This window comes from Mauremys reevesii, linkage group 1 (genome assembly GCF_016161935.1).
Source record: "Mauremys reevesii isolate NIE-2019 linkage group 1, ASM1616193v1, whole genome shotgun sequence".
NCBI lineage: Eukaryota > Metazoa > Chordata > Testudines > Geoemydidae > Mauremys > Mauremys reevesii.
This window is the reverse complement of record NC_052623.1, coordinates 224,067,297-224,091,395: the sequence shown is the minus strand read 5'-3', so window position 1 is coordinate 224,091,395 and position 24,099 is coordinate 224,067,297. Positions and strand designations below refer to the sequence as shown.

Genomic DNA, 24,099 nt, shown 5'->3' with positions numbered 1-24,099 from the left:
TTCCCAGATGGGAAGGGGGTAGAACTGCATCCACACTAGGGGTTGTACTGATTCAATTATTTTGGTAAACTATCACCTCCTAACTGAAATAGTTACACTGGTACAAAGCTGGGTTTAGATCAAGCCTTAGACGCAGAAGCAGGTCCGATGTAGAGTACGCAAGCCAGGCAAGCCTCCCATTCCTAAAAACAGCCTCAGTGTCTCAGCAGAGCGGCCTTGGTCTTCTGTTAGGCGTTAAAAGAAGGTACAAGCAACAGGGTTATGATGTGCATCTACCCATACCAGGTTCAAGGATCCCTTTGCAGCACCTAAAATAAATAAATGGGAAGGCTGTCTCTGAAAGATTGCTAACCCTCATTAAAAACAGGGTGGAGCAGAAATGCAGAATGAGGAATAATCAAAGGTGTGACCCAAACTGGGGCTCTTCTGAAAAGTGACTATATGGGAAGGGCCCCTTGTCACTCAGCAGCTCTGCCCCGGGTGTGTTCAGAGTCATGCCTACTGGCTTTAATGGCAAAGGTCATGGCCACATTAGGAATAAAGGAGCATTACCAACATTGTTAGCTAACACGGGTTTCAATCCTAACACAGACAAGGCACTTGTAGTTTCACACGTTAGCTGGTTGAGTTAACCTTAGCAAGGAGCTTACAGTTTACCTTGATCAACAAACATATATTAAAACTACAAGTCCTTCCTTCGAGGTTTTTAAGGCCCAGCTTGACAAAGCCCTGTCTGGGCTGATTTAGTTGGGAATTGCTCCTGCCATAGGCCCCAACTTCATGGGTGCTCAGGGGCTGGAGCACCCACAGGGAAAAATTGGTTGGTGCTCCTCACCAAGGAGGAGGAACGCAGTGTGCTGGGGGAAAAGGCAGGGCAGGGGCGGGGATTTGGGGAGGAGTCCAATAGGGGCATGGAGGGGGCTGAGTTGGGGCCAGGCCGGGGGCAGGGTGGGGGGACACCTGCGGGTCCTGCTTTGAACAGGGGGTGGATCTAGATGACATCCTGAGGTCCCTTACAACCCTGATAGTCTATGATTCTAAGTTGGCTAAATGTATTACAAATAGACAAATCTCCTCTAGTGACAATAAGGCTTAAACACAGGTTTTGCTCCATTTACTGCTGCCAGGCCTGCAGAACCAACCCAGCTCTTCTTCTCCGCCTTGCACATCATCAGCAGCACCCAGGCTATGTCCACATGGACCCATCTTCTCCCATCGAGCACTTCCAGAGAGTAGAGTTCTCTATGTTCCTAGATGTCACCCTAGATCTAAGCATGCTACCATGCTATGGCATCCCCTGTTGGGAAGCGATCTATTGTAACACCAACCATTAATGGAGTAACTACTCAGAGTAACTCCTGGGAAAGGGAACCCCTGACCTCTGGTGCGGGGTTGGGGGGAGGGGGTGTCAGAGGCCCTGGTTCAAAGGTAAATGATGAGGGGTCAGTTGTGACGGTGCTGCCAATACGCTGGTGGCTAGGAAAGGCCTATATAGGCCATCTGGGGAGCCGAGTCTGGTTTTCTGGGGCAAGAGTGAATTACCACTGGGCTCACACAGTGGAGAGCAATGGGATGAAAGGGCTGAGAAGGTACAAGTGTGTTCCCCTCCCCCCCAAGAGACAGGTGGTCCCCTCAGTCCGTCCATCCTTCCCAGTGGGAGCATTATCTGAGCAAGGCAGACCCAAAAACCTCCCAGCACAACCTTGGAAGGGAGTGTCATAAACAGTTAGTTAAGGGTTAAAGTCTCTTTTACCTGTAAAGGGTTAACAAGCTCAGTAACCTGAGGAACACCTGACCAGAGGACCAATCAAGGGACAGGATAATTTCAAATCCCTGTGGAGGGAAGGCTTTGTCTGTGTTCCTTGTTTGAGTTGTGTGCTCTCTTTGGATCTAAGAGAGGCCAGACATGTCTCCAAGTTCTCCTGGAGTATTTCCTACTATCCAGTATAGTGAGTATTAGTTAAAAAGGCGGATTAGTCTTTTGAGTTACTTTCTATATTTGTAATTGTGTGTTTGCTGGAAGAATTCTTTATTTCTGTTGCTGTTGCTGATTATTCTGAGGAGGAGGGAGGGGAAGTCTCTCCAGTTTTTATAAGTTAGACCCTGTATTTTTGCATCCTGGTAATACAGAGAGAGTGTACTTTTTTTTCTTTCTTTAATAAAATCTTTTCTTTTTAGAACTTGATTGATTTCTTCCCTTGTTTGGATTTTCAGGGGAAGGGGAGGGGGAAGTGAATCCCTCTTTGGTTGATTCAAGGAGTTTGAATCAGGTATCTCTCCTAAGCACTAGGAGAGGGGAGGAGGGAAATGGTTTGTTTCCCTTTGTGTTAAGATTCAGGTTTGAATCTGTGTTCCCCAGGGAAAGTTTTGGGGGAACAGGGAGTGTGTCAGACACTTAAAAACTGACTGGTGGCAGCGAGAACCAGATCTAAACTAGGATTTTAGTTTAGAGGAGTCCATGCAGGTCCCATCTTGGAACCCATAAGCTCCAAGTGGGGGAGAAGACCTATGACAGGGAGCAAGTGGAGAAACAAAAGCCCCGTCCCTCCTCACCGCTGACTAAGTATCCGATGGCCTTGGATTTGGTCTCCTCGCTCAGCTGCCCCGTCTTATTCAGATAGTCCAGGACGTAGATGTTGGGGGCAAACAGGACCATGTTCTGCTCCCCGCAGCCGAAGGGCATCTGGAGAAGCTGCTGCAGGTTCTGCATGGCTGTGCCCAGGATATCGCCTGGGGATGGAGACACAGGGAGTCAGTGTCGCACAGAGCCGGCCCGCAGAGGCAGAGTGCACCGCAGAGCAAGGATGGTAGTGTGAGACATCCATAACAGGCTTGTGAGATCACAGGCAATAGGAGGGAAAGAGAGAGACACACACAACACAGAGAAAGGAGGAGACAGCGAAATATGCTCTGAGAGAGAAGGGACACATGAAAGGCAAAGTGAAGGGCGTGTTGCTGGAAGAGCAGATGGGAGCACTAGGCTGGATGAATAGCCAGAGACGTAGGCCCAGAGGCAGAGGTGTTGGGAAGGAGAGAAAAAAAGAGGTGAAGTGCTAGCTAGTGACTACAGCCGTGGGCAGCTGGGGGATAAATGGAGGGGCTGTGATGGGTGCACAACGGGGTGAGGGGTAGAACGGGTGGAAAGACCACTAACGTCAGGCACGGGGAAGGCAAAGCCGGGCTCTTTGGACCGCCTCACTTACCTAGCACTGAGAAATAGGCTCTGGCCGATCCCTGCACCACGTTCTCTGGGAGCTTCAGGGACATTGGCTGCGGCGTTGTCTTTCCTGGGGAAAAGTGACATAGATGGGATTGTAGTAAAATCCCCCCCGTATAACAGTGACCAGGCCCCAGCACAGGAGCTAGGACACTGCCCCTGCTGCTGTCTTTCCCCTGGCATTGCACAGGGGCTCCCTGCCTTTAGCAGCTCCATTCCTCCATAGCTTTATAGTGAACCCCCCACCCATCCCCAACTCCCCTCTCAGGCTCGGATCCCCCTCTCCCCCCACCCCAGCCCTCCACATGGAGCAAGGTGCCACCACCTGGTGAAACAAGGGAACTGCAGTCTCCAGCTCTTTCTCTGGCACCTTCCCCTTTGTAATTTCACTCCATGGAATCAGAGAGTGAGAGAAGGGGAAAGCCCCATTCAATCCCATCTAGCCCATCCCCCCCAGCACCCGGGCCAGGATCGTTCCCTAAGACCTAGGCTTCCAACCCTTCCCTTGGGGGCCATTCCAGCCCTTCAGTGTTAGGAAACATTTCCTCGTTATCCAGCTGGACGTGTCCCACGTTCTCATTTCCATATTACTGCTTCTAGTTAGCTCTTCCCCTCGGACACCCGGGGTTTCCAACCTTCCCTTTGCAGAGGCAGGTCAGGACGGGTGGGGCTCTTACCAGCTGCACAGAGCAGGAAGTTGTAGGTCGTTTCCTTCTCAAGCCCTTCAGGCTTCGGGTTGGGGAGGAAAAGGGAAGGGGAAGGAAAATGAGAAAGGTGAGAACCTGCAGAGACACTGAGCACCTGGTAGCAGAAACATCTGGCCAGGGGTGATGGGGAGAAATGGGGAGAAGGGAAAACGCTAAGGTTAAAAAAAAAAAGAAAGAAAGAAAGAAAGAAAGAGCAGAGCATGAATCAGAGAAAGAGGGAGATTTGCAAATTCTCATGTAATAATAATTCTGATGAAGCAGCAGATTATGGTTGGAAATTGGCTACTAACAAGTTATTGCCTCCTCACTCCCAAGGGGAGGATATTGCAGTGCTCTACCATGGGTGATTAGTTGCTGGTAGCACACAGTAAAACTTGGACTTTCCTTGTTATGCAGAAAGAACTTCCAGCTTTACACCATGTGCTGGTGCTGATAATATGCTGTGATGCTAATGAAGTGATGTAGGGGCTCGATCCTGCCAAGTGTTTAACTTTAAGCCTGTTTGAGGTCAATGCATGTGCCTGAACTAAGGTAAGCTTTGCTGGGTCAGGCCCAAAGTGCTCACTGCCCTGAAATGACATATTGTAATGTCTGCAGGGCCACCTAGAAATTCACCATTACACACTGTGGCCAATTAGTCCTGTACGGCTACAGTAGGGCTAGAACTCAGCTCCTCCTGCTCCAAAGGCCCAGACCCCCTAAAGAAGAAGCCCTGTTATTTACTGAAATGACCAGAACAATTCTGACTAAAACTCAGGAACTAAATGTGGAAAAAGAGGGTTTAGTCAAATCAATTTTTGTTTTTGGAACATACCCCTCCCCCGCAATTTTTTATTCTGAGAATAGTCGGTTTTCCCCCCCCTTTTTATAACTGTTTTCCAACATTTGCCAGGTGGAAACCAGTAGCCAAGCGTGAAAAGGGGCTTTCCCTCACTTTCTCACACTTTTAAAAAACCTTTCCCTCTCTTTCTTCAGTCGGAAAAGGTAAAAAGTTTTTAAAAGTGTGTGTGTATGGCAGGGAGGAGGGGAGAGAATCCAAAAGTTGACTCCCCCCACTAAAACAACATTTGAGGTTAATATGAACGGTTTTTGTTTTGTTTCAAAATGTCTTTTCAAAATTAATCTCAGTGACAAATCTGCTGTTGAGTTTAATTTTGAACATTTAACAGGAAATCCAAATGCAGTGATCAAAGATGTTTTAAAGATTCTTTTTTTCTGGTGGAAAATTCAGGGGGGAAAAAAAAATCATGTTTTCCAACCAGCTCTAACACTTTGCTAGCCTAGCAGACACAGATGAGCATTTCTGATTCCAACAGGTAGAGGGCAGTGGTGCACTAGTCCGTTCTTTAAAATAACAGGGCAAGACCAGTACACCCCCTACATCCCATAAAGTTGCCACTAGGGTCCTATTATTTTAAACCCAATTTTCACCTCCTTCATAATTCTGAGAAAAATAATCCCTGTGTTTCCAGAACTGTTGAAACAGCCCAAGATGAAGTTGGACATTTCCACTAATGTGATGGAAGCAAAGTGAATATTCTTCAGCTGAAGAGGTTTAGAATCATTTATTTTGACTTTTTTTTGTGAAGAGTTTCACAGTTCTTTGGGTCCCTATATGTTGAAAAAGGAGTTATAATTCAAATTTCACTTGGCACATAGGAGAACTTTAAAGCAAAAGCCAAAACAGATTTACTGTAACATGACAGAATCACAGAAATGTAGGGCTAGAAGGGACCTTGAGAGGTCATCTAATCCATCCCACTCAGAACATGGCAGTGCCAAGTACACCTAGACTATCCTCAACAGGTGTTTGTCTGAACTGTTCTTAAACCTCCAATCATAGGGAATTTGCAGCCTTCCCAGGTAACCTGGGCCAGTGTTTACCTACCTTTACAGTTAGAAAGTTATTCCTGGTATCACACCTAAATCTCTCTTGCTGCAATCTAAGCCAATTACTTCTTGTTTTACCCTTGGTGGACATGGAGAACAACTGATCACTATTCCCTTTATAGCACATATTTGTTATCTTATTCTCCCCTCAGCCATCTCATCTCTAGACTAAACATGCCCAAATCTTTCAACCTTTCCTCATACATCAGGTTTTTTCATTTTTATTGCTCTCCTTTGGACTCTCTCCAATTTGCTCATGTCTTTCCTAAAGTGTGGCATCCAGAACTGGCCACAGGATTCATTCTAGCCTTGAAGCTTAGAGAGTGTTTTTTTCTGCGTTGATTCAATAATGTGAATTGTATCTTTGCCTTACTGAAAAAGGTGGGCTGCATTTCTGTAACTCAGAGAGGAGCTGCAGTATTAGGTCATGTGTTACTGCTTACATCACACTATTTAAAAATGATTAGTGCTTTCCTATAATGGAGAGAGGAGTGGCCACCTTCTATCACGTCATATTGCTCCGATCAGACTATGTAACAAGTTATCACTACTTCTCTATTACATAGAATAGCTATGGAGGTTTATATAATGAGTTATTGTTAAGTCCCGTTGGGTGTCATTTTAAAAAAATGGGAACAGCCATGGGTTCCTCATCACAAAATACTGCAAGAGACAAATTTATAGAAAAATATACCCTCCAAAAATGGCTCACATTATCTTGAGATTTTTTTAAAATTATGATGTTAAATGATTTAAAATAAATAATGATAATTCACAAATAATTCAAAAATGTTTTAAAGGCAGTCAATCTCCCATATTCCACGACTCTGGTCACATACAGCACAAGATTTGTTACAGGTCCTGGAAGTGACCTATTAGCAGGGCCAGCTCCAGACCCCAGCGCGCCAAGCGCGCGCTTGGGGCGGCATTTTGCCGGGAGGGCAGCAGGCGGCTCCGGCGGACCTTCCGCAGTCATGCCTGCGGGAGGTCCACTGGGAGTCGTGGGACCAGCAGACCTCCCGCAGGCATGACTGTGGAGGGCCTGCTGGTCCCGCGGCTCAGGTGGACCTCCTGCAGGCATGCCTGCAGATGCTCCACCGGAGCCGTGGGACCAGCGGACCCTCTGCAGGCACATCTGCAAGAGGTCCCCCGGAGCTGCGGAACTGGCGACCGGCAGCGCGCCCCCCGCGGCATGCCGCCGTGCTTGGGGCGGCCAAATTCCTAGAGCTGCCCCTGCCTATTAGGGAATGGGCCAGCAGGATTTACAAGAAAAAAAGTAAATGTTTGGAAAGGCTTTTCTTTGCTGTAAAATGAAGATTCAGGTTAACCAAAACATTTCTCCTATGTGTGCTACACTCACCAAATTTTTTCAATTAAAAAAAACCCAAAACATTTTTCAATTCAAAATTCCTTTTTTCATTTTAATTTTAGTTCAATGCTATTTTTTTAAAAAGGGTAAAAAGATTGAAAGAGAAAAAAAGCATTTCATGTCAGGTCAAATCAAATATTTTGTTGGACTTGAAACTACCTTTTTTGACTGTTTTGGTTCACCAAACAACCTGAAACATTTCCGTTCGGGTTGACCCAAAACAATTCTTTTTTTTTTTTTAGTTTGGCCAGCGAACCAAAAAATTGGTTAGTCACACAGCTCTGTTTACGAGGACTATGATCCACATCCACAGCTGGTGTAAATCTGTAGAGCTGCATTGAATTTAATGGAACCATGCCAATTTCCATTGCCGAGAGCTTGATCCCATGACTTGTTATGGACAAAACCTAAAAGTCCCAAAAGACAAACTTATCTGTGACAAACTTATCACCTTTGCTTATTATTTCAATCACGTGGTGTAACAAGATACCAGTATTCTTCTGTAAGAAGTTATGCAGTATTACAGCTTATACTGGCTAATATAGTAACTTATCGCTGCTTCCCTTTACAGCATTAGAGAACGTGTTATTGCTGAGATCATATTAAGTCATTATGGCTTCCCTATAAACCAAGAAGACCTGCAGCATTATATCAGTTGTCACTACGCAGCAGTAAGTTATCATGGCTTCTCTATACCACAGGGACTAAACAGCCCACCTACCTCCACTAACAGCTGTTTGATCACCGTGTCCTTCCGCCCTTTGTCCGGGGTCTCCACTACCTCGTTCCCACAGGGCAGATCTGTCTTCAGGGCTTCAGCGCTCACTGAGAAATTCACATTACCTGAAACAAAGAAGGATAAGTGTTCTGCCAGGCACTGCAGCTACAGGGGTGCCAGTGTCATTTACATGGTGTTCTGCTTTGCAGCTCCACAGATTACATGGAAACTTCTCTAAAGACGGCAGAGCTCAAGTCACATTGTGCAGGCTAGCACTTTTGCACAGCTCTGTGGCAGCCTTCCAACCCATCAGCTCCAGTGGCTACATCAAAAGGGGGTTGGGCAAGATGGAGAGGAGGGGAGTGCAGGGGCAGGTCTTCAGATTCTGTCGCCCAGACCCCTGCATGATGTCAGAGCCATCATCTTCCTTTTCCAGAAATTTCAGACCCAACCGGTATTTATATGGCCCCTATCTCAGTAATCAGATGGGGAAACTGAGGCACAGGGACACTGACTTGCCCAAGAGCTGGACACTGAGTCCAGGTCTCCTGAGTCCAGTCCAGTGCCTCAGCCACAAGGCCAGCCTTCCTCCTTTCACAGCAGATCAGTCCCTTCCAGAGAGGATGGAGCCATCCGGTATCTGATCCAGAAATTTTGGAGCCACTTGGTCCCTCACACAGAGGTTTTGGAGCCATCCATTGGTCCCTGATCCTGAGATTTTGGAGTTGCCAGGTCCCTTACCCAGAGATTTTGGGGTCACAGACCAAGACACTGTTTTCCGTCCGTTCACACAGAGACAATAAGATTCTTCTTCCTTCTCCACAGGGGTAGCCCGGAAGTCATCAGATAAAGCCAGTGAGATGTTGACCTGTCAATTGCACAGAGAGGTGCCATCAGGCAGGGAGAGAGAGGGGTTCAAAAGGGTTGGGGGTAAATGGAGATGGGACAGTGCAGGGGAGGAGAGGGGGCAGGGAGTTTGGGGGCCACGGGGGTTTGGTGGAGCAGGGATTGAGGTGAGATAGGCACAGGAGGTCTAAGGCCAGGTGCCTTCAGCCACCCAGGAAGTTGGTGTCAGGTATATCTGTAGCTTGCAAACCTTTGTCAGCCAAACAGATTCCTTCTTTCATAATGTCCACTCTGTACCCCTACAGTAACACACAGGGGCCAGTCAGATTCCTCTTTTCCATCACCCATTTCTTTCCACTGTAAGAAGGCACTTTCTTAGGGGCCAATCATCTGCCTGCCCTGGATGGGAAGCCATGTTGCAACTGGCCCATGTGGTCTCCTCTCTGGCCCCTGCTGAGCAAAGCTAGGAGTGTCCCTTACCCTGATGCAGCGGGTCAGGTAGTTGAAGACAGTGGCCTTTAGTGTGAAGGCCTCGCCGCGCACCACGGAGTAGGGCAGAGTGAGCTCCACGAAGAAGGGCTGGAAGGCTTTGAGGGACACGGTCGAGGACAGGCCAAAGCCAGTGTCACTGGAAGTGCAGAACGCGTTGGCTTTCCATTCTGTGATGGTGTCGGGGATGGTCACGGCCAAATCAGCACTTCCAACAGACCTAGTGACAAAACAAGAACAAGGAGATGGGGGGAGCTTTCCTAGCTTTGGGGGAAACAACTGTGTCCTTCTCAGCATCCTGAATTACACCCCCCCCCCGCAACCCTTTGTAACTGCAGGGTCCCTCAGGAGCACTGGGGGTGTGCATGCTGGTCGGCTATTGTAGGCTCACCGCAGACCATTTCCTCCCATCCCATCCTACATCCAGCTCTGCAGAAGAATCATCCAAGTAACAAGACTGGGGTTGAGGTTCCACGGTGAACAACAGAAAATCCCTCAGACACATGGATAAGAAAAGGATGAAATGCATAGCTAATAGTGACTTCTGCACCACACCTAGGACCAAATAGAAATTACATCTCCCTCTGACACACACACACACAAACACACATATACATATGTCCCAGGTGGGTCACATAGTGATGGATCACTTTACAGGGGATTGTCTATTGTGATCCACACAATTAATTGTCTCCCAGTTACTGTGAGGAGGAGGAGTGGATGTGGTGTGTTAGTAGAACTAGTTACTTCTTGCCTTTCTTCTACCTGCCTATTCATCCCTCATGCTTGTCTCTCTGTATTCTATCTACAAAAGGTATTCCATCTATCACAGATGGATATAAGCGCATCTCATGGTGTTTGAGTAACTTCTTCTGAGTGTCTCTGTAAGCCAGTTGACCACACTCACCACATCCCATAATCATCACTTACATCACTGTAACTAAATCCCAAATCCACGTCTCAGGGAAATACTTCCGGACGGTCTCCACTGGGCCATGATCGATGACGTCAGGCACATGATCGAGTGCATCCACACTGAGTGCATACATTGGTGCAGACACACGTTCTTTTTTAGACATTAGGGGTGCAGGGTGTGGTGAGAGGAGAGAGGACATAATATGTTAGACCTTATTCTAAACCATGGCACTTTGTTTCCAGTTAGTGATAGGCCTGATCCTAAACCCAAGATCTAATAACCCTTCCTCACAAACTTCAGCCCTGTTCAGACCCAAACTTAGACCTGTCTCTGCTTGCAACCAGGCATTCTCTTCTGCACGCCACTCCCCCCAGTGTCATCATCTTTTTAGAACCTTTTTCAAAGCCATTGAAAAAACATCTCCATTGCCCTATTGTGATCTCAAACTGTTTCCTTTCTAAAGATTTCTGCACCCCTTACAGGACATATTTATTCCCCCACCTCCAATCCCAGAGTGTATGGGGAGCCCAGATGTAATGACTGTGTTGAAGCAACCCCTAGAGCCCTGCCTATATCCACTTCAATATGGAATTAGCCTGTGGAACTCACTGCCCCAAGACATTATAGATGCAGTAGCTGAGTCAGATTCACAGGAAAAAAATTGTGTTTGTCTATGACTAGGAGTAGCAGCAACACTAGTGACACCAGCCAGGATTCACATGATCAGGGATATCAGTCATCGTATGTCAGGATAGAAGTTGATAAGAAGCCGTAGGCCAGGAAGAAATTTGCCCCACAGTATTGCACAGTGAGGAGTATTACCAAGGTTTTCCATCTTACTCTGAAGCAGCCACCATTGGCCACTGTCTGAAGAGGGATCCTGCACTAAAAAGATGACAGTGCTGATCCAATATGGTCAAGAAGCAGGACACTGCCATATATAGACCAGTAGTCTGATGTTCTACAGTAGGAATGAGGACATTGGATTAGAGGGTCAGTAATCCGATCTGGTTACTCTTCATTTCCACTAGTGTAATTGAGAGCATAATTAACACTAATATTTAGCCATCCAATCTCAGAACTCTTCACAAGACTAAGTATAATTAGTTCCCTTTTATAGATAGGAATATTAAGGCACAACTAAGTGAAATGATTCACTTCCAAGTTCAAGTTGATGGGAGACCTGAGAATGGAGTACAGATTTCCTGATTCCCAATCCTAAACTCTCCCCCTGGGTTCACACTCCCTCCCCATTGAACCTGGCTCTCTTTCTGCTTCGTTTTTTCTCTAGAACTTGCTGGAAGGCGAAAACCTGGAAGTGGAAATTGTCCTGTCCCAGGCTGAGAGAGCTGCAACCAAAATCAGCAAGATTTAGCAGCCGTTTTGTGCCAGTGCAGCAAATCTACATTAGGGGGTGCAAGGTGCCACTGCATCAGTGTAGTTACAACAGTGCATATTTCCTTAGCTGGTGGAAGGTTAACAAGCAGGTGGAGCAAGCAGGTAGGTGAGCAAGGAGGTGGAAATGGACCAGATTCCTATTTCAGGACTGATGTTAGTGGATTTCAGCCAGCACAGCTGAGAACAGAGTCTGGTCCAATTGGTCTAGTTTCCATGCAGAGGAGAGGGTGAAAGGGAGGGGAGGGCGAAAGTAGGAAAAGCACCTAACAGGGGGTATAAGCAGGGTAAAACAAAGCAGGCTCTTTTACCACCCATTCTAGCTGCCACAAGTCCATATGGTCCAGGTACACCGTACATTCTCTCCATGCAGAGTCTGGGCTTATGGACCTTGGTGCTGGTGAAGACTTTTAAACCCATCTCCTGTAAAAAGATAACCCAGACAGCCATATGGTAAAGTAAACCATACGTCGGGAGATAAACGTGCCGTCTGGACTGGATCGGGATGTGACGGACTTATCACAGAGCAGGGATGGGTCATTGCAAGAGCAGATACTAAGGCCTGAGAAGTCAATGCCAGTGTGGCTGGCGGGAAGCCAAGGGTGAGGTCTATGTCAGTGAAAGGCGCCAGACCAGCAGCTGGAGTGTGTCCTCAGAGCAGGTTCATCAGAGGCATGAGCAGTGCAAGTTTCTGCCATGCACTCAGCCCCTGCCGGCTTGCCCTGCCCTGGAGGGAGTTCAGGCTATTTGGCCCAGTCCATCCCCTGCCTCTCTGCTGAGACACCTAACAGTCCTTGTCAGGTGTGCTGGGGTTTGGGTGATTTGGGAGCGAGTCCCACTGGGAACAAACTTGAGATCCCGCAGGACACCAAACCCTCACCAGCTGGGGCTGGGTAATTACCCTGGGTGCTGGCTCAGAGCAACACTCCGCACATGTGTGCATGTGTGTGCGTGTGCTACGTAGACAGGATAGAGAGCGTGTGGGACAGGATCTCTTTGACATAATGGCTGCAGAGGCTGAGTTGCCCATTTCTGGGCTCTATTTCTTTACCCCAGCTGTTACGACATTTCCTTGTCATGTTTAAATTAGTGATGGGAAACCTCTAGAGTTCAGTGGTTGAGAGAGGCATTCAGTCCTCAATGCTGGGGGATTCCCATCTGGGGTTTTCTGGCCCTGGTTTAGTTATTACCTCGAATGTGCTGGCTAACAAGCACCCAGCTAAGTGCGCTCAGACAGCAGCTATGGGATATGACAGGAGTTTGCTCACCCAAGAACACAGTGAGGAAATCTTCTGAACTAACAGTGATTTCACACACTAAAGGGAGACGTGGCGCTCACCTTGAGAACATTGTAGGCGTCCCCTTCACCGTCAGGAGAAATGGGTCCGTAGATGAATCCATTTAAAATGATGTTGTCAAGATTCACACAAGGGTTATCGTCTTCTTCCTCCAAATAGTGCTCCCGGTAATTATAACCCCTGATCTCCTTCACCGGGAGCAAATCATACACCTGAGGGGACATGCCTCGATGTCAATGACCACAGGCCCAATAATAATAAACCAGCATGTGCCACCCTAGTGATCACAGACAACTTTCAACACTCCCATGCGTGCAATCCCAGTGACCAAGGGTCACCCTACAATAACAAACTCTACAGTAACAGAGCAGAATGTCTGACTCCAAGACTCAGCCCTGACTTTTGAATAATAACCCAGTATGTGCTGACCAGTGCTCACCAGTGGCCCTCCAGTAATAAATCAGTATGCGTGGTTGTGTCCTCACAAGTGGCCCCAGAACTATAAACCACTGGGTGCAGCAATAGTTTTCATGAGGGCCCTACATAGATCAAGCAGTGGGCGCAGACCCTTTGCTGATGAGGGACCCTACAATAACAGACAGACTGCTCTGCCCTAGCTCACACGAGTGATTCTCGGCACTTTCCAGACAAGACCAGCTCTTGTGTCTGTTGATCACCGGGCCAGGCTGGCACTTACAGAGCTGGGAGAGAGCTCAGCTTCAGGCTTCATGAGGAGGACGCTCTTGTCCACAGCACGGACGGCGCACAGGGAGCCTGAGGAGGCTCCAACCCGGAGGTGAGTCTTGGAGGCGGGGAGGCCCTCAGCCGGTGAGAAATTCAAGTCGACCTGCAACCCCAGGAAAGGAGTTAGAGGAGCTACTTCTCCAGATACCTTCACACACTGCCCTGCAGCCCAGCCCAGTCCTGGAACCGCCTCATTCAGCTCTGCCAATGCCCCTCAGTCCTGCCCTGCAGCCCCCTGCCATCCCAGTGCTGGGCTCCCCACACAGCTCTGCCAATGCCCCTCAGTCCTGGCCAATGCAATTCAAACATGACCAGCAGTGCCCCCATATGTCAGTTCTGCTTCCACCCTCCATAATTCTGCCTATGCAAATTACTCCTGATGCGCATTCATCTCTCATATTCAATTGCTGCTCCATGGTCAGTGCCCGATGGGCTCATGGAGCCACTGAATATTTCCTGAGTCTTCCTTGAAATTTGCCGTTCCAGGTTCCACAGGTGGACCATTGTCCATGGGGTGAATGTGAGTTATAGAAACAGGATGCTCACCTTATTGGCAAAGCAGTTTTCAATCTTGAAATCTTCGGAATTGGCGATAACTTCCCCGCTGGGTAAAGTAGTGTATATGAGTACCCGGGCCAGGGGGGCGATATCAGGCTCCACGTGGAGCCTCAGCTCAAATACCTGGATAACTGGCAAACACAGAGGGGCGACTAAGCTTTAGAGTATCAGCTCCAGGGCCACACATTTCCCTAGGCTCCCTTATTATAGCTGCAATATCAGCCACCCTGAAAAATTCGCTATCCAAGGGTAAGAGTGTTGATGCATAGTTGAGGCCTTGACTCTTACTGCAGACACCTGGTGTGGGATATTCAGGTGAGATGGGTTTGGTGGCTCTCAGCATGTCCCCTAAATCCATATCAGCTAGAGTCTGTGCAGGATGCCCCTGCCCATGCAATAATGAAGGCGAGGAAAGAAGTGCATGTTGTACAGTGGCTCTGTGCGGAGGGTTGTGTGCACAGGGCTGCAGAGCGGGTGGGATTCCACACTCCTGTTCCTCAAGGTGGAGTTTGCCCAGCCAGCCTGAATCAGTCAAACTGGGAATCCCTTGAGACTGCCATTAATGAAATGAAATCGGTCAGGGGAACTGTGTGCGTGTCAAAGGGAGAGAGAGACCACGACTAGTGAGGCAAGAAGGAAAGAGAGAAAGCGAAGAGGAGAGAAGGGTGCTGTTCTCGGCACCTCCTTCAGACACAGCACTCAGCCTCCCAGGACAGACAGAGAAAGGGCTGGGGAGAGCTCACAATGAGAATGAGTGAAATTTTTCAGGTGATTTTTTGTTGTTGAAAAATGTAGACTCGGATCAACCAAAACATTTCACAGATTTGTGTGAAATTCACCAAATGGTTTTTGTCAGAAAAAAAATCAGCAACAAAGCAGAAGGTTTTGTTTTGACATTTCCTAAATGAAAAGTTCTGTTTTTCAATTCAAAACAACTCCTCATTTACAATTACCCTTCAATTCTATTTTAGAAAGCTTAAAGCAGCTCAAAAGTGAAATGGTTCAGTCGCCCCCAAACAATTGTTTTTTGAGGTTTCTGGTTCGGCCAGCGAACCGGGAAATCAGTTATTCACACAGCTCTACTCACGTTCTCCATCCCCTACGGGATGCACCTCGGTGCCTGCCCTCACGATGCCTCCCTTGGCCATCACCTGCCAGGAGGAAGAAACCCTCCTGTTACAGGGGTCCTGGTGGGAGGTGGGGGATGCTTATGGGGGAATACAGGGGGTGGGGGGTGTCTATACTGATGCCTTCCTGTGGGGAAGGAACAGAAAATCCCACAGAGTCCCAGACCCAGACTGGAGTTTACTGGGACCTCGACCAAGTCAGAAATTCTCTTTCCCTGCAGAAACCATCCACTGGCTGGCCAGTTCTGCATTTCCTTCACTGGCTTTTGTCAAGCTCAAGGGAACCTGGCCTCGGGGCAGTTTGGTGGCCTGGGACATCTATGTGTGTCTGGCCTCCAGTGCTGTGTCATGTGTGCGGAGGTAGAGGTCACTAGGTCTGGGCTTACCACATAGTAAAAGACGATTTCCTTCTGCTCCCCCAAGGCCTCTGGCTTCAGGATGTAGTGCACCCGGATCATCTCATTGGAGCCGCAGCTTAAAGTGTGAGACACAGGCTCGATTTTGAGAAAGCTCTTACTCAGGGAGTAAAAGCGTGTTGCTGTGTGAGCGGCATTACCATACACAGGGGTGACCCAGTATGCGTCGTAACAATTCAGTTCAGATTTATGGTTTGCCTGAGAAAGACGAATGTTTTTACATCAGATCAAAAAGTGAGTAACAAGTCTACTAGCATTTCAGAAGGAAAAAGTGGGTAATTCTAAAAACATTTTCTTGGCAGATTTTTCAGTGCACAGTGCATTGATCTCTATTTTCCATGCTCGTGTGGAGAGAGAGAGAACCAGAGGGAGAATGACAGAGTGTGTGCAAGACTCAGAGAGCAAGGGGCAGACAGAGAGAGAGCAAGACAGAGAGGAGGAGACTGAAATTCCCAGCCAATAAACTCTTTGTTTTATCTCCCGATGGGCGGAGAGATCGATAAACCCACGGACATCTCCCCTGAAGCTCAGCCTGTGACATCTCAGATCCCCTAGCTCCCTGGATTCAGCCACTCACATTGATTTGAATGGAGGTGTCTGTGAAGTTGACAGTGTCTATGGAAAACCAGACTCGGCCCTCTTCATTCGTTGTGTAGTTGGCTTCATATTTGTTTCCCCCTATGAAAATCCGGATTGTTTCATTGGCGATTGGAGCATCGGTCCCGTCCACCAGCTTCACCTAAAGGAACAAATCCAATCTCCGTTGCTTATACGAGGCAGGGAAAGGAGTCCCCACAGTCTTAATGGCCCTTTGCCCATGTTATTCCCCTGAGGCAGCTCCAGAGGGTGTTTCTTACAGAGCCGACCAAGGGCCAGGTTTGTATGAACGTGCTGGGTGAGTCTGAACCACCTGAGGAGGTGGCACGTCCTCACAGTGTGTGTGATTGGGAACATGGGAAGGACTGTGCCGGCTCACACCAATGGACCTTCTCCTCTGTATCCTGTCTCTGACAGCACCAGGGGGTCAGAGGAAGGTGCTGCAATTCCCACCAATGGCAAGGATACCGCAGCATGTGTAGAGGCAGAGGGAGATGGCTCCTGTGATCCTCCCACGTTTTCCCTTTTCCATTTGCAAGTTCTCATTCTCCACAGCCAAGCACACTCATGTCAGGCAATTTCCTGGGCTCTCAGAGGTTCCCTACCTGCCCAGAAAAAGGGATCCCTGGTATGTAATGAGAGTCCACCTGCTCGAAGCTGATTTTGCTCATGATGCCTGTGATCTCACTGAAGCCTGTCCCAGTTAACTCCACCCCTGCAAGAAAACACAGCAAAGAAGGGCTTGAACTAATGCACTGACCTGCAGCACTTCCAGACGCTCCAATCTTGCCCCCCCAGCAATTGTCCAGCTCTGCCAGTGACCTTCAGTGCTGGCTTGCAACACCCACTGCTATTGCAGTGCAGCCCCACAGCTCCACCAGGGCAGCATGATGCATACCTGTACCCTCTTCCGTGAGCTTGCCTTGCACCTCAATTTTCATCTCATAAGCCTTTCGCTTGAGCTGGAATATTTTAGTCTTCACCACATTGGAGACACAGCCTCGAACGTCCGCCTGAGCCAGAGACCAAAGAGGAAATTACCATGGAAATCCCTGTACAATTCAGGTCCGTGTGCAACAGGAACAGATGCCTCAGCACCTGAGACATTTGCCTTGCTTGATTTGCCTTAATCCCATCCTCTTACTCGCTTGATCCAACCTGACTCCCTCTTTTCCCTTCTTCCTCAACAAACCAATCCAGGCATCGCTGGTCCCCAGTGACGTATCCAACATGCTGCTCTCTGTGATGCATTTCATCACCTGTTCTCCAGGTTACACACCTGATTCCCTGACTGTTCAGATCAGATCCCCTAGATCTGCAACTTCCCATCAGTTTGATAAATCCAATTGTGTCTTTTATCCATCCATGGAATCCTCTCTCTTTCTCCAGGCACATTCTCCCTCTTCCTCCTTCTCTCTTTCCTTCTCTCTCTTTCTTCTCCTCCAACTATCTCTGTCTAACCTACTTCTATTTTCTCTCTTACTTTCTTCTCCTTCATATTCTCCCTCTCTCTCTTTATTGCTCTACCCCAGGCCTGCACAACTCGTAAAGCGGCGAGGGTCACATTACTCCAAAGAAAACAGCCGAGGGCCGAAACCTCCCGGCCCCGCAGAAACGTCCAGCCCTGCAGAAACAAACCCTCCTTCCCCAGCGCCGCCCCACCAAAACAGCTGTGGGCCAAAAAGGAAGGTTGGGGGTGGGGAGGTGATACTTTATTTTAAATCAACCGGGGGCTCCCAGCTGAAGAGGTGGCTGGGAGCCCTCAGGGTCAAATTAAAGGGCTTGGGGCTCCGGCGGCTGGGGGAACCCAGGAGGGCCGGCTCTAGGTTTTTTGCTGCCTCAAGCAAAAGCAAATTTGGCTGCCCCCTGTCCCAGCCCCGGGCTCCCCGCTGCTGCCCCAATCCTGGGCTCTCCCCCCACTGACCCACACCCCCTGCCGCCCCAGCGCTGGGCTTCCCCCTTTCCTCCCCATCAGTGCCCTCCCCCCACCCTGCTGCTGCCCCAGCCCTGGGCTCCCCCCCACTAATGCCTCCCCCCCACACACACCTCCTGCCTCCCCAGCCCTGGGTCACTGGTAACTCGCTCCCAGGGCAGGTCATTCAGCAGGAATTTTGGATGTGCACAGAACACAAACAGGACTGGTTCCCATATGGTTACAGAGCTGCAGTAAAGTGGAACAATTTTCAGCTTGTGTGATTGGAGGATATCTGGATGCATATTATAAGACTGTCCTCCATAAATGAGGAAAAGTTGAGGTGCCTTTATTATTCTTTTGTTCCACTCTTTCTTTCTATGGGGAATTTGCCAATGCAATATCACTGTCTTCCTTTTAAACAAACAAAAAGGCAATGGCTGTTGAAAATAGCAATTCCAGTGCTAATAAGCATTTCTTGCTCAATTTTATCCTGCTTTCTCTACAGCAAGTTACAGTGGATCAGTATATTTGATTTGGGAGAAATGAAGTAACAGCTGCCCAAACTGAGCTTGAGCACTCCTGAATTTTGAGGTGTTCAAATCTGGAAGGCAGGTGCTGGGGGGTGGGGGGGGGGGCTGTGGGCTCCACAGGGGAGCAGGGCAGCAATGTGTCTGGAGCTGCATGGAGCCAGACATGCTGGTCTGAGTGGCACGGTAAGGGGGCTGGGGGTTACAGGGGGCAGTCACGGGACAGGGAGCAGGGAGGGTGGGCGGGGGCGGAGGTGCGGGGGGGCAGTCAGGGGACAGGCAGCAGTAGGATAGGCATGGGAGTCCCAGGGGTTTATCAGGGGACAGGTAGGGGTGGGGTCCTGGGGAAAGTTGGGGGTCTCAGGAGGGGGCAGTTGAGGACAAGGAGCCGGGAGGCTTAGATAGGGGCTGGGGTTCCAGGGGGCAGTTGGAGCAGGGGTCTTGGGAGGGGGCAATTGGGGACAAAGAGCAGCAGCATTTAGATAGGGGGTGGGGTCATGGGGGGCAGTTAGGGGCAGGAGTCCCGGGAGAGGGGAATCAGGGGACAAGGACCAGCGTGTTAGATAGGGGGTGGGGGTCCTGGGGGGCAGTTGGGGCAGGGGTCCGGGGAGGGGGCAAACAGCAGCCGCGTGCCAGGATTCAAACGGCTCTGGGCTGCCCGCAGCCACGGGGAGCCATGAGCCCTTTAAATCCCAGCCGCGGCCGGGAATCTCTGCAGGCAGCCCAGAGCCTTTTGATTCCCAGCCGCGGCTGGGATTTAAAGGGCTCTGGGCTCCCTGCAGCTGCGGGCAGCCCAGAGCCTTTTGATTCCCGGCCGCGGCTGGGATTTAAAGGGCTCCGTGCTCCCCGCAGCTGCGGGCAGCCCAGAGCCTTTTGATTCCCGGCCGCGGCTGGGATTTAAAGGGCTCCGTGCTCCCTGCAGTTGCCGGCAGCCCAGAGCTCTTTGCTCCCCTGCCACGGCTGGGATTTAAAGGGCTCTGGGCTGCCCACAGAGCGCCGTGTGCAGGGGATTTAGAATCCCCTCGCGGGCCGTACAGTGAGGCTCCGTGGGCCGCATGTTGTGCAGGCCTGTTCTACCCCATTCTCTCTACCTCCTTGCCCGGTTTCTCTCTTTCTTCTTCCTCCTGAGTTCTCTCTCTCTTCCAGATCCTACAGTTCCCTCTTGCTTTCTCCTCTGCTCTGCTAAGCTCCCCTCCCCATCTCAATCCCATTCACTGATACAAAAACCTCTCAGCATCTTCTCTTTCCCAGCTAGAAGAAACATCCATCCAGGGGTGAATCCTGACCTGACTGATGTCAATGGGAGTTTTGCCATTGATTTCAATGGGGCCAGGATTTCACCCGAGGAGGTTTTCTTCATAATTTATATCCCCCAGCCCTGGCCTCACCTCCTTCTAACCAATACCTCCCTCCTGTGAGACAGAGCCCAACCCAAAACACAGAATCCCCGCTGAGGTCTAACAATCCCCTCTGACAGACACAGATCACCCTTGAAGGGTATGCTTGTGTTCATTTTGGATAAAATGTGGTTTGCAGGGTGCTTATGCATAGGGAAGCAGGCTGTGGCTCACCAGCCTAGGAACATTCTAGAGAAGGCCGGGGGGTGGGGGGGGAGCTCAGCATGTGGACTGGAGAACTATGAGCATGTGATAAACAACCCCATATATGGAAAGGTTAAATCTGATTGGTTAGAGGTTTGTGTTATGTAACTTGTTATGTAAGTGCCATGTGCTATAAAATAACAAGGGGAGGGGCTCCTAGCTGGAGGGACTCTGCCTGATTTTTGGTACCAGGGGCTCTCCCTTTGTGCACATTGAATAAAGCCTTGTTGAATCACATCTAATTGAATCGCATCGAATCAAAGTCCCTTGATTCTGCCCAGCATCTTACTCATTGGGAACCACAAAATCCCAACACCCTCCTCAAGACGTCACCTGCTGCCTATGGGATGGGCCTTGGACTCACCTGTCTGGTGAATTCCTCACACACAGCCTCGGCCTCTCTTCCATAGCAGTGTGACCTGGACTGGGAGAATCTCCGGCACACACGGACATTGAACAGGCCAGGGACAGGGGTCCCATAGGTGTATCTGTAACCAGAGAGGGGTTAAAGAGACACAAGGTGCTTAGACGGGGAGACAGAGTCAGACAGAAGAGGCCTTTTGGGGCCCTTTATACCATTGCCCCTGAGGACTCTGTTGCTGGTTTCCTAATGTCTATTCTCTGGAGCTTGGGCTAGTCCTGTTTCTCAGTGACTCAAGTGACAGGGCTCCAGGTATTTCCCGAGGGAGATTATTCCATGACCCAGCAGGCCTGCCCCCATTAGGAAATGTTGCCTGATATTCCGGCTCTTCTGCGCCTTAATCAGTTGAGTTTCCCTTCTCCCAGCTCCCTCCTATTTGGCCAAACCTTTCTGGTACGGACGAGCCCAGACCTGTAGACAATATTCCAGGTGCAGTCTCCTCAGAGCTGTGAGGCCTGGAGCTGAACACTGTCTTCCAGGTGGGGTCGCACTAACCAGGGGCAGCTCCAGGCACCAGCACGCCAAGCGCGTGCCTGGGGCGGCAAGCCGCGGGGGGTGCTCTGCCGGTTGCCGCAAGGGCGGCAGGCAGGTTGCCTTCCGCGGCATGCCTGCGGAGGGTCTGCTGGTCCCACGGCTTCGGTGGACCTCCCGCAGGCGGGCTGCCGAATCCACAGGACCGGGGACCTCCCGCAGGCAACCCCCCGAAGACAGCCTGCCTGCTGTGCTTGGGGCGGCAAAATACCTAGAGCTGCCCCTGGCACTAACGCTGTATAGAGAGGGATTATCATCTCCTGTCACTGCTACACAATGCCTCTGGAGCACTGTTTTCAGCTCCGGGCACCTCCTACCCAAAGGCCATTGACAAATTGGAGGAAGTTCAGAGAAGAGCAAGAAATATGAGCAGGGAGCTGAAGGGAGGGATTTATGAGGAGGGAAGGAAGAGTTAAATCTAGAGAGTCTGGTTATGGGATGTCTAAGAAGGGGCATAATTTCTGCCTACAAGTGTCTGAAGGAGGCATCACGAAGGGGGGCTGGGATTATTTAAGGAGGCACTTGGGGGCTGATTAGGAAGGATGGAATGATGTTAAGAAAGGGGAAATTTGGGTTGAATAACAGAGAAAAACATTCTGAAAGGGAGCTGTACGGGGCTGAGGCATTGTTTCTTGGGACAGGGAGAGGAGCCCCATTTCTTGGGATGGGTGCAGACTAGACAGTAGGAACAATCCTGCCCAGGGCCCCTGGGGATGGAGAGAAAGTGACCCGGGTCCTTCTCCAGCTTTGGTTTCTGGGGTAGCAGTGGGAAGGCAATGGTGGACGAGCACAAAGAACAGTGACTCAAACCCCGCGACTCACAGACCACAGACGGCCACTTTCAGCTCCTCGTCCTGGATGGTGATTTTCTTGGGCAGCTTCACCGACACCTCGTACTTGGGCAGCACTGAGTGGGAGAGACGGGCCAGAGTTGAGCAGAGTGGTGGGAACACGTGTACATCACTGTCACTTCCCCACTGAGTGACAGACACAGCCTCTCCCCCTCCCATCCCCAACGCATGGTGCCAGATCCTCAGCTTGCTATAAATCACCACAGCTCCATGGCCGTCAGTGCAGCTGTGCCACCTTACACCAGCTGAGGATCTGGCCAGGGATTGTGGAACTGAAGAGAAAGACACCGTAACCCCTGCTCCTCTCCCCTTTGCTCCCCTTGCCCAACCCCGACCTCCGGGCTGTCGTTGCTTTATAGGCTTTATTCCAACCTATGCTACGCAAGTGATACCTAGTGAGGGCCCGACTCCCCAGTGCACCATCGTCACTCACCAGATGTAAAGGGCCACATTCACTGTGTGCTCTGGCTCCTGTGCTGCTCCAGGGAAGCAAAGCAGCCATAAGCCTGGTTACTTTGCATCCCTGGAGTGGTACAAAGCAGACAGACTGCACCAGTTAATCTGGTGCCGAAAGTTCAGCCATTTTAAACTTATCCCTGCATGAAAATAGTCAGATAAAAGCTGTTTCATAACACGGTAAAAGCAAATATTGTTTCCTGCTGGCTGAGCTCACAGACTGCATTCGCCTCCTGGCTGGGCACTAGAATGTCAAGTTTCAGCCCCACAGTGAATTTTCTCAGAAGTTCTGAACTAACTGAATGAGGGGGTTATAATGGGAGAGAGACACTGGCAGGGTGGGAAGGGTGGGGGGCGAGAGTGGAGAGCAAACTCAATAAGAGCTGCTGTAGCTATAAGGCTCAGGCAAAAGCCAGCATGGCTGGGAGTGGCACACACAGAGGCATCCCAAGCAAGGAGGTGACAGTCTGTCCAGAGCCAGGTCACGCTGGAGCACTGGAACCAGTGAGATCGGCCCAGCTGCAGCACAGGCTGGTCACTGTGCCCCACTGCCATGCTAACAGGTGTTTGGAGCTCTGCGGGTTTGCCCTACAAGAGCACTGCTTTAAAGCCCTTCAGTTGTGACACCCTGTGGTACCCATCCCGCAGTTCCCAGCACAGACCCCAGAAGCAGTGGATTCTGGGAAGTTTCAGAGTGCCCTGTCAGACAGCAGCAAGAGGACTAGTGGAGCCACTGTTACTAACCCATTCAGAATGAGCTGGTTCTTAGGCTTGCTGAGAGCAAGCTCTTGGAATGCTTGTAAGTGGCTGGAGCACTTCTGTGGGACAGTTCACAAGTGGTTGGGATGGGGGATGGAGTGGTACATTTCCCTAGACTAGACAGAGCTGTAATTTCTCTCTCCTTGGGTGATTAGTGGCAACCACTATAATTAAGGTTCTTTGAGAATCTACCACCCCTGCTGGCCTCATTTTCCTTTCCCCATAAACCTTCCAAAAGTTTGTCCTTTGGGGCTGATGTTTTCCAGGCTTGGTCTCCAGCCAAAGTGTCTTTATTTATTTATTTTGAAAGTTTGAAGATGTTCTGGGTGCCAGGGGCCGCAAGGACAAAGGTGTGAAGACCAGAGTGGGAGAAGGGGAGAAAGGAGATGTGAGTTAAGCCAGTTTCATTGGCAGAGCACAGGGGGAGCAAACTTTGCCACTGAAATGCAGCATTCACATAGTTTGTTCTGCATCCATACCACATACTGCACACAACTGGTAGGAAATACCCTACACAAAAATAAAGCTGCATTGTACTGAGGCTGGAATCACAGCCCAAATCCAGTAGGCCCGAGGGATAGGCCTTTGTATTCCACCCAGATACTCCCAGGCTTACAGTGAACAGTGACCCTGACAGTTCAAGTGCTTAGGAGAAAGCTATACACCACTGGATGGGGGCTCAGATCCTGATCCCTTAAAGCATCCAGTGTTTTTCTGGCCCATTCCTCAGACCACTCTTACTCACCTACAC

The 24,099-nt window shown here is 49.8% G+C and overlaps 1 protein-coding gene across 1 annotated transcript in view; it reads right to left on the bottom strand.

The window, feature by feature from the left end:
- The window catches only part of LOC120404244 (alpha-2-macroglobulin-like), a 63,681-nt gene that overhangs the window by 26,434 nt on the left and 13,148 nt on the right, over positions 1–24,099 (bottom strand). The window contains exons 7-24 of the mRNA XM_039536385.1: positions 22,105–22,189; positions 20,695–20,818; positions 17,186–17,300; positions 16,893–17,002; positions 16,268–16,429; positions 15,661–15,888; positions 15,235–15,298; positions 14,136–14,278; positions 13,543–13,692; positions 12,887–13,057; positions 11,859–11,970; positions 10,167–10,302; positions 9,228–9,456; positions 8,643–8,769; positions 7,905–8,026; positions 3,895–3,946; positions 3,204–3,287; positions 2,554–2,730 (exon numbers count right to left, since the gene is read on the bottom strand). Coding sequence (XP_039392319.1) covers positions 2,554–2,730; positions 3,204–3,287; positions 3,895–3,946; positions 7,905–8,026; positions 8,643–8,769; positions 9,228–9,456; positions 10,167–10,302; positions 11,859–11,970; positions 12,887–13,057; positions 13,543–13,692; positions 14,136–14,278; positions 15,235–15,298; positions 15,661–15,888; positions 16,268–16,429; positions 16,893–17,002; positions 17,186–17,300; positions 20,695–20,818; positions 22,105–22,189 — 2,391 coding nt within the window. The remainder of the gene's footprint in view (positions 1–2,553; positions 2,731–3,203; positions 3,288–3,894; positions 3,947–7,904; positions 8,027–8,642; positions 8,770–9,227; positions 9,457–10,166; positions 10,303–11,858; positions 11,971–12,886; positions 13,058–13,542; positions 13,693–14,135; positions 14,279–15,234; positions 15,299–15,660; positions 15,889–16,267; positions 16,430–16,892; positions 17,003–17,185; positions 17,301–20,694; positions 20,819–22,104; positions 22,190–24,099) is intronic.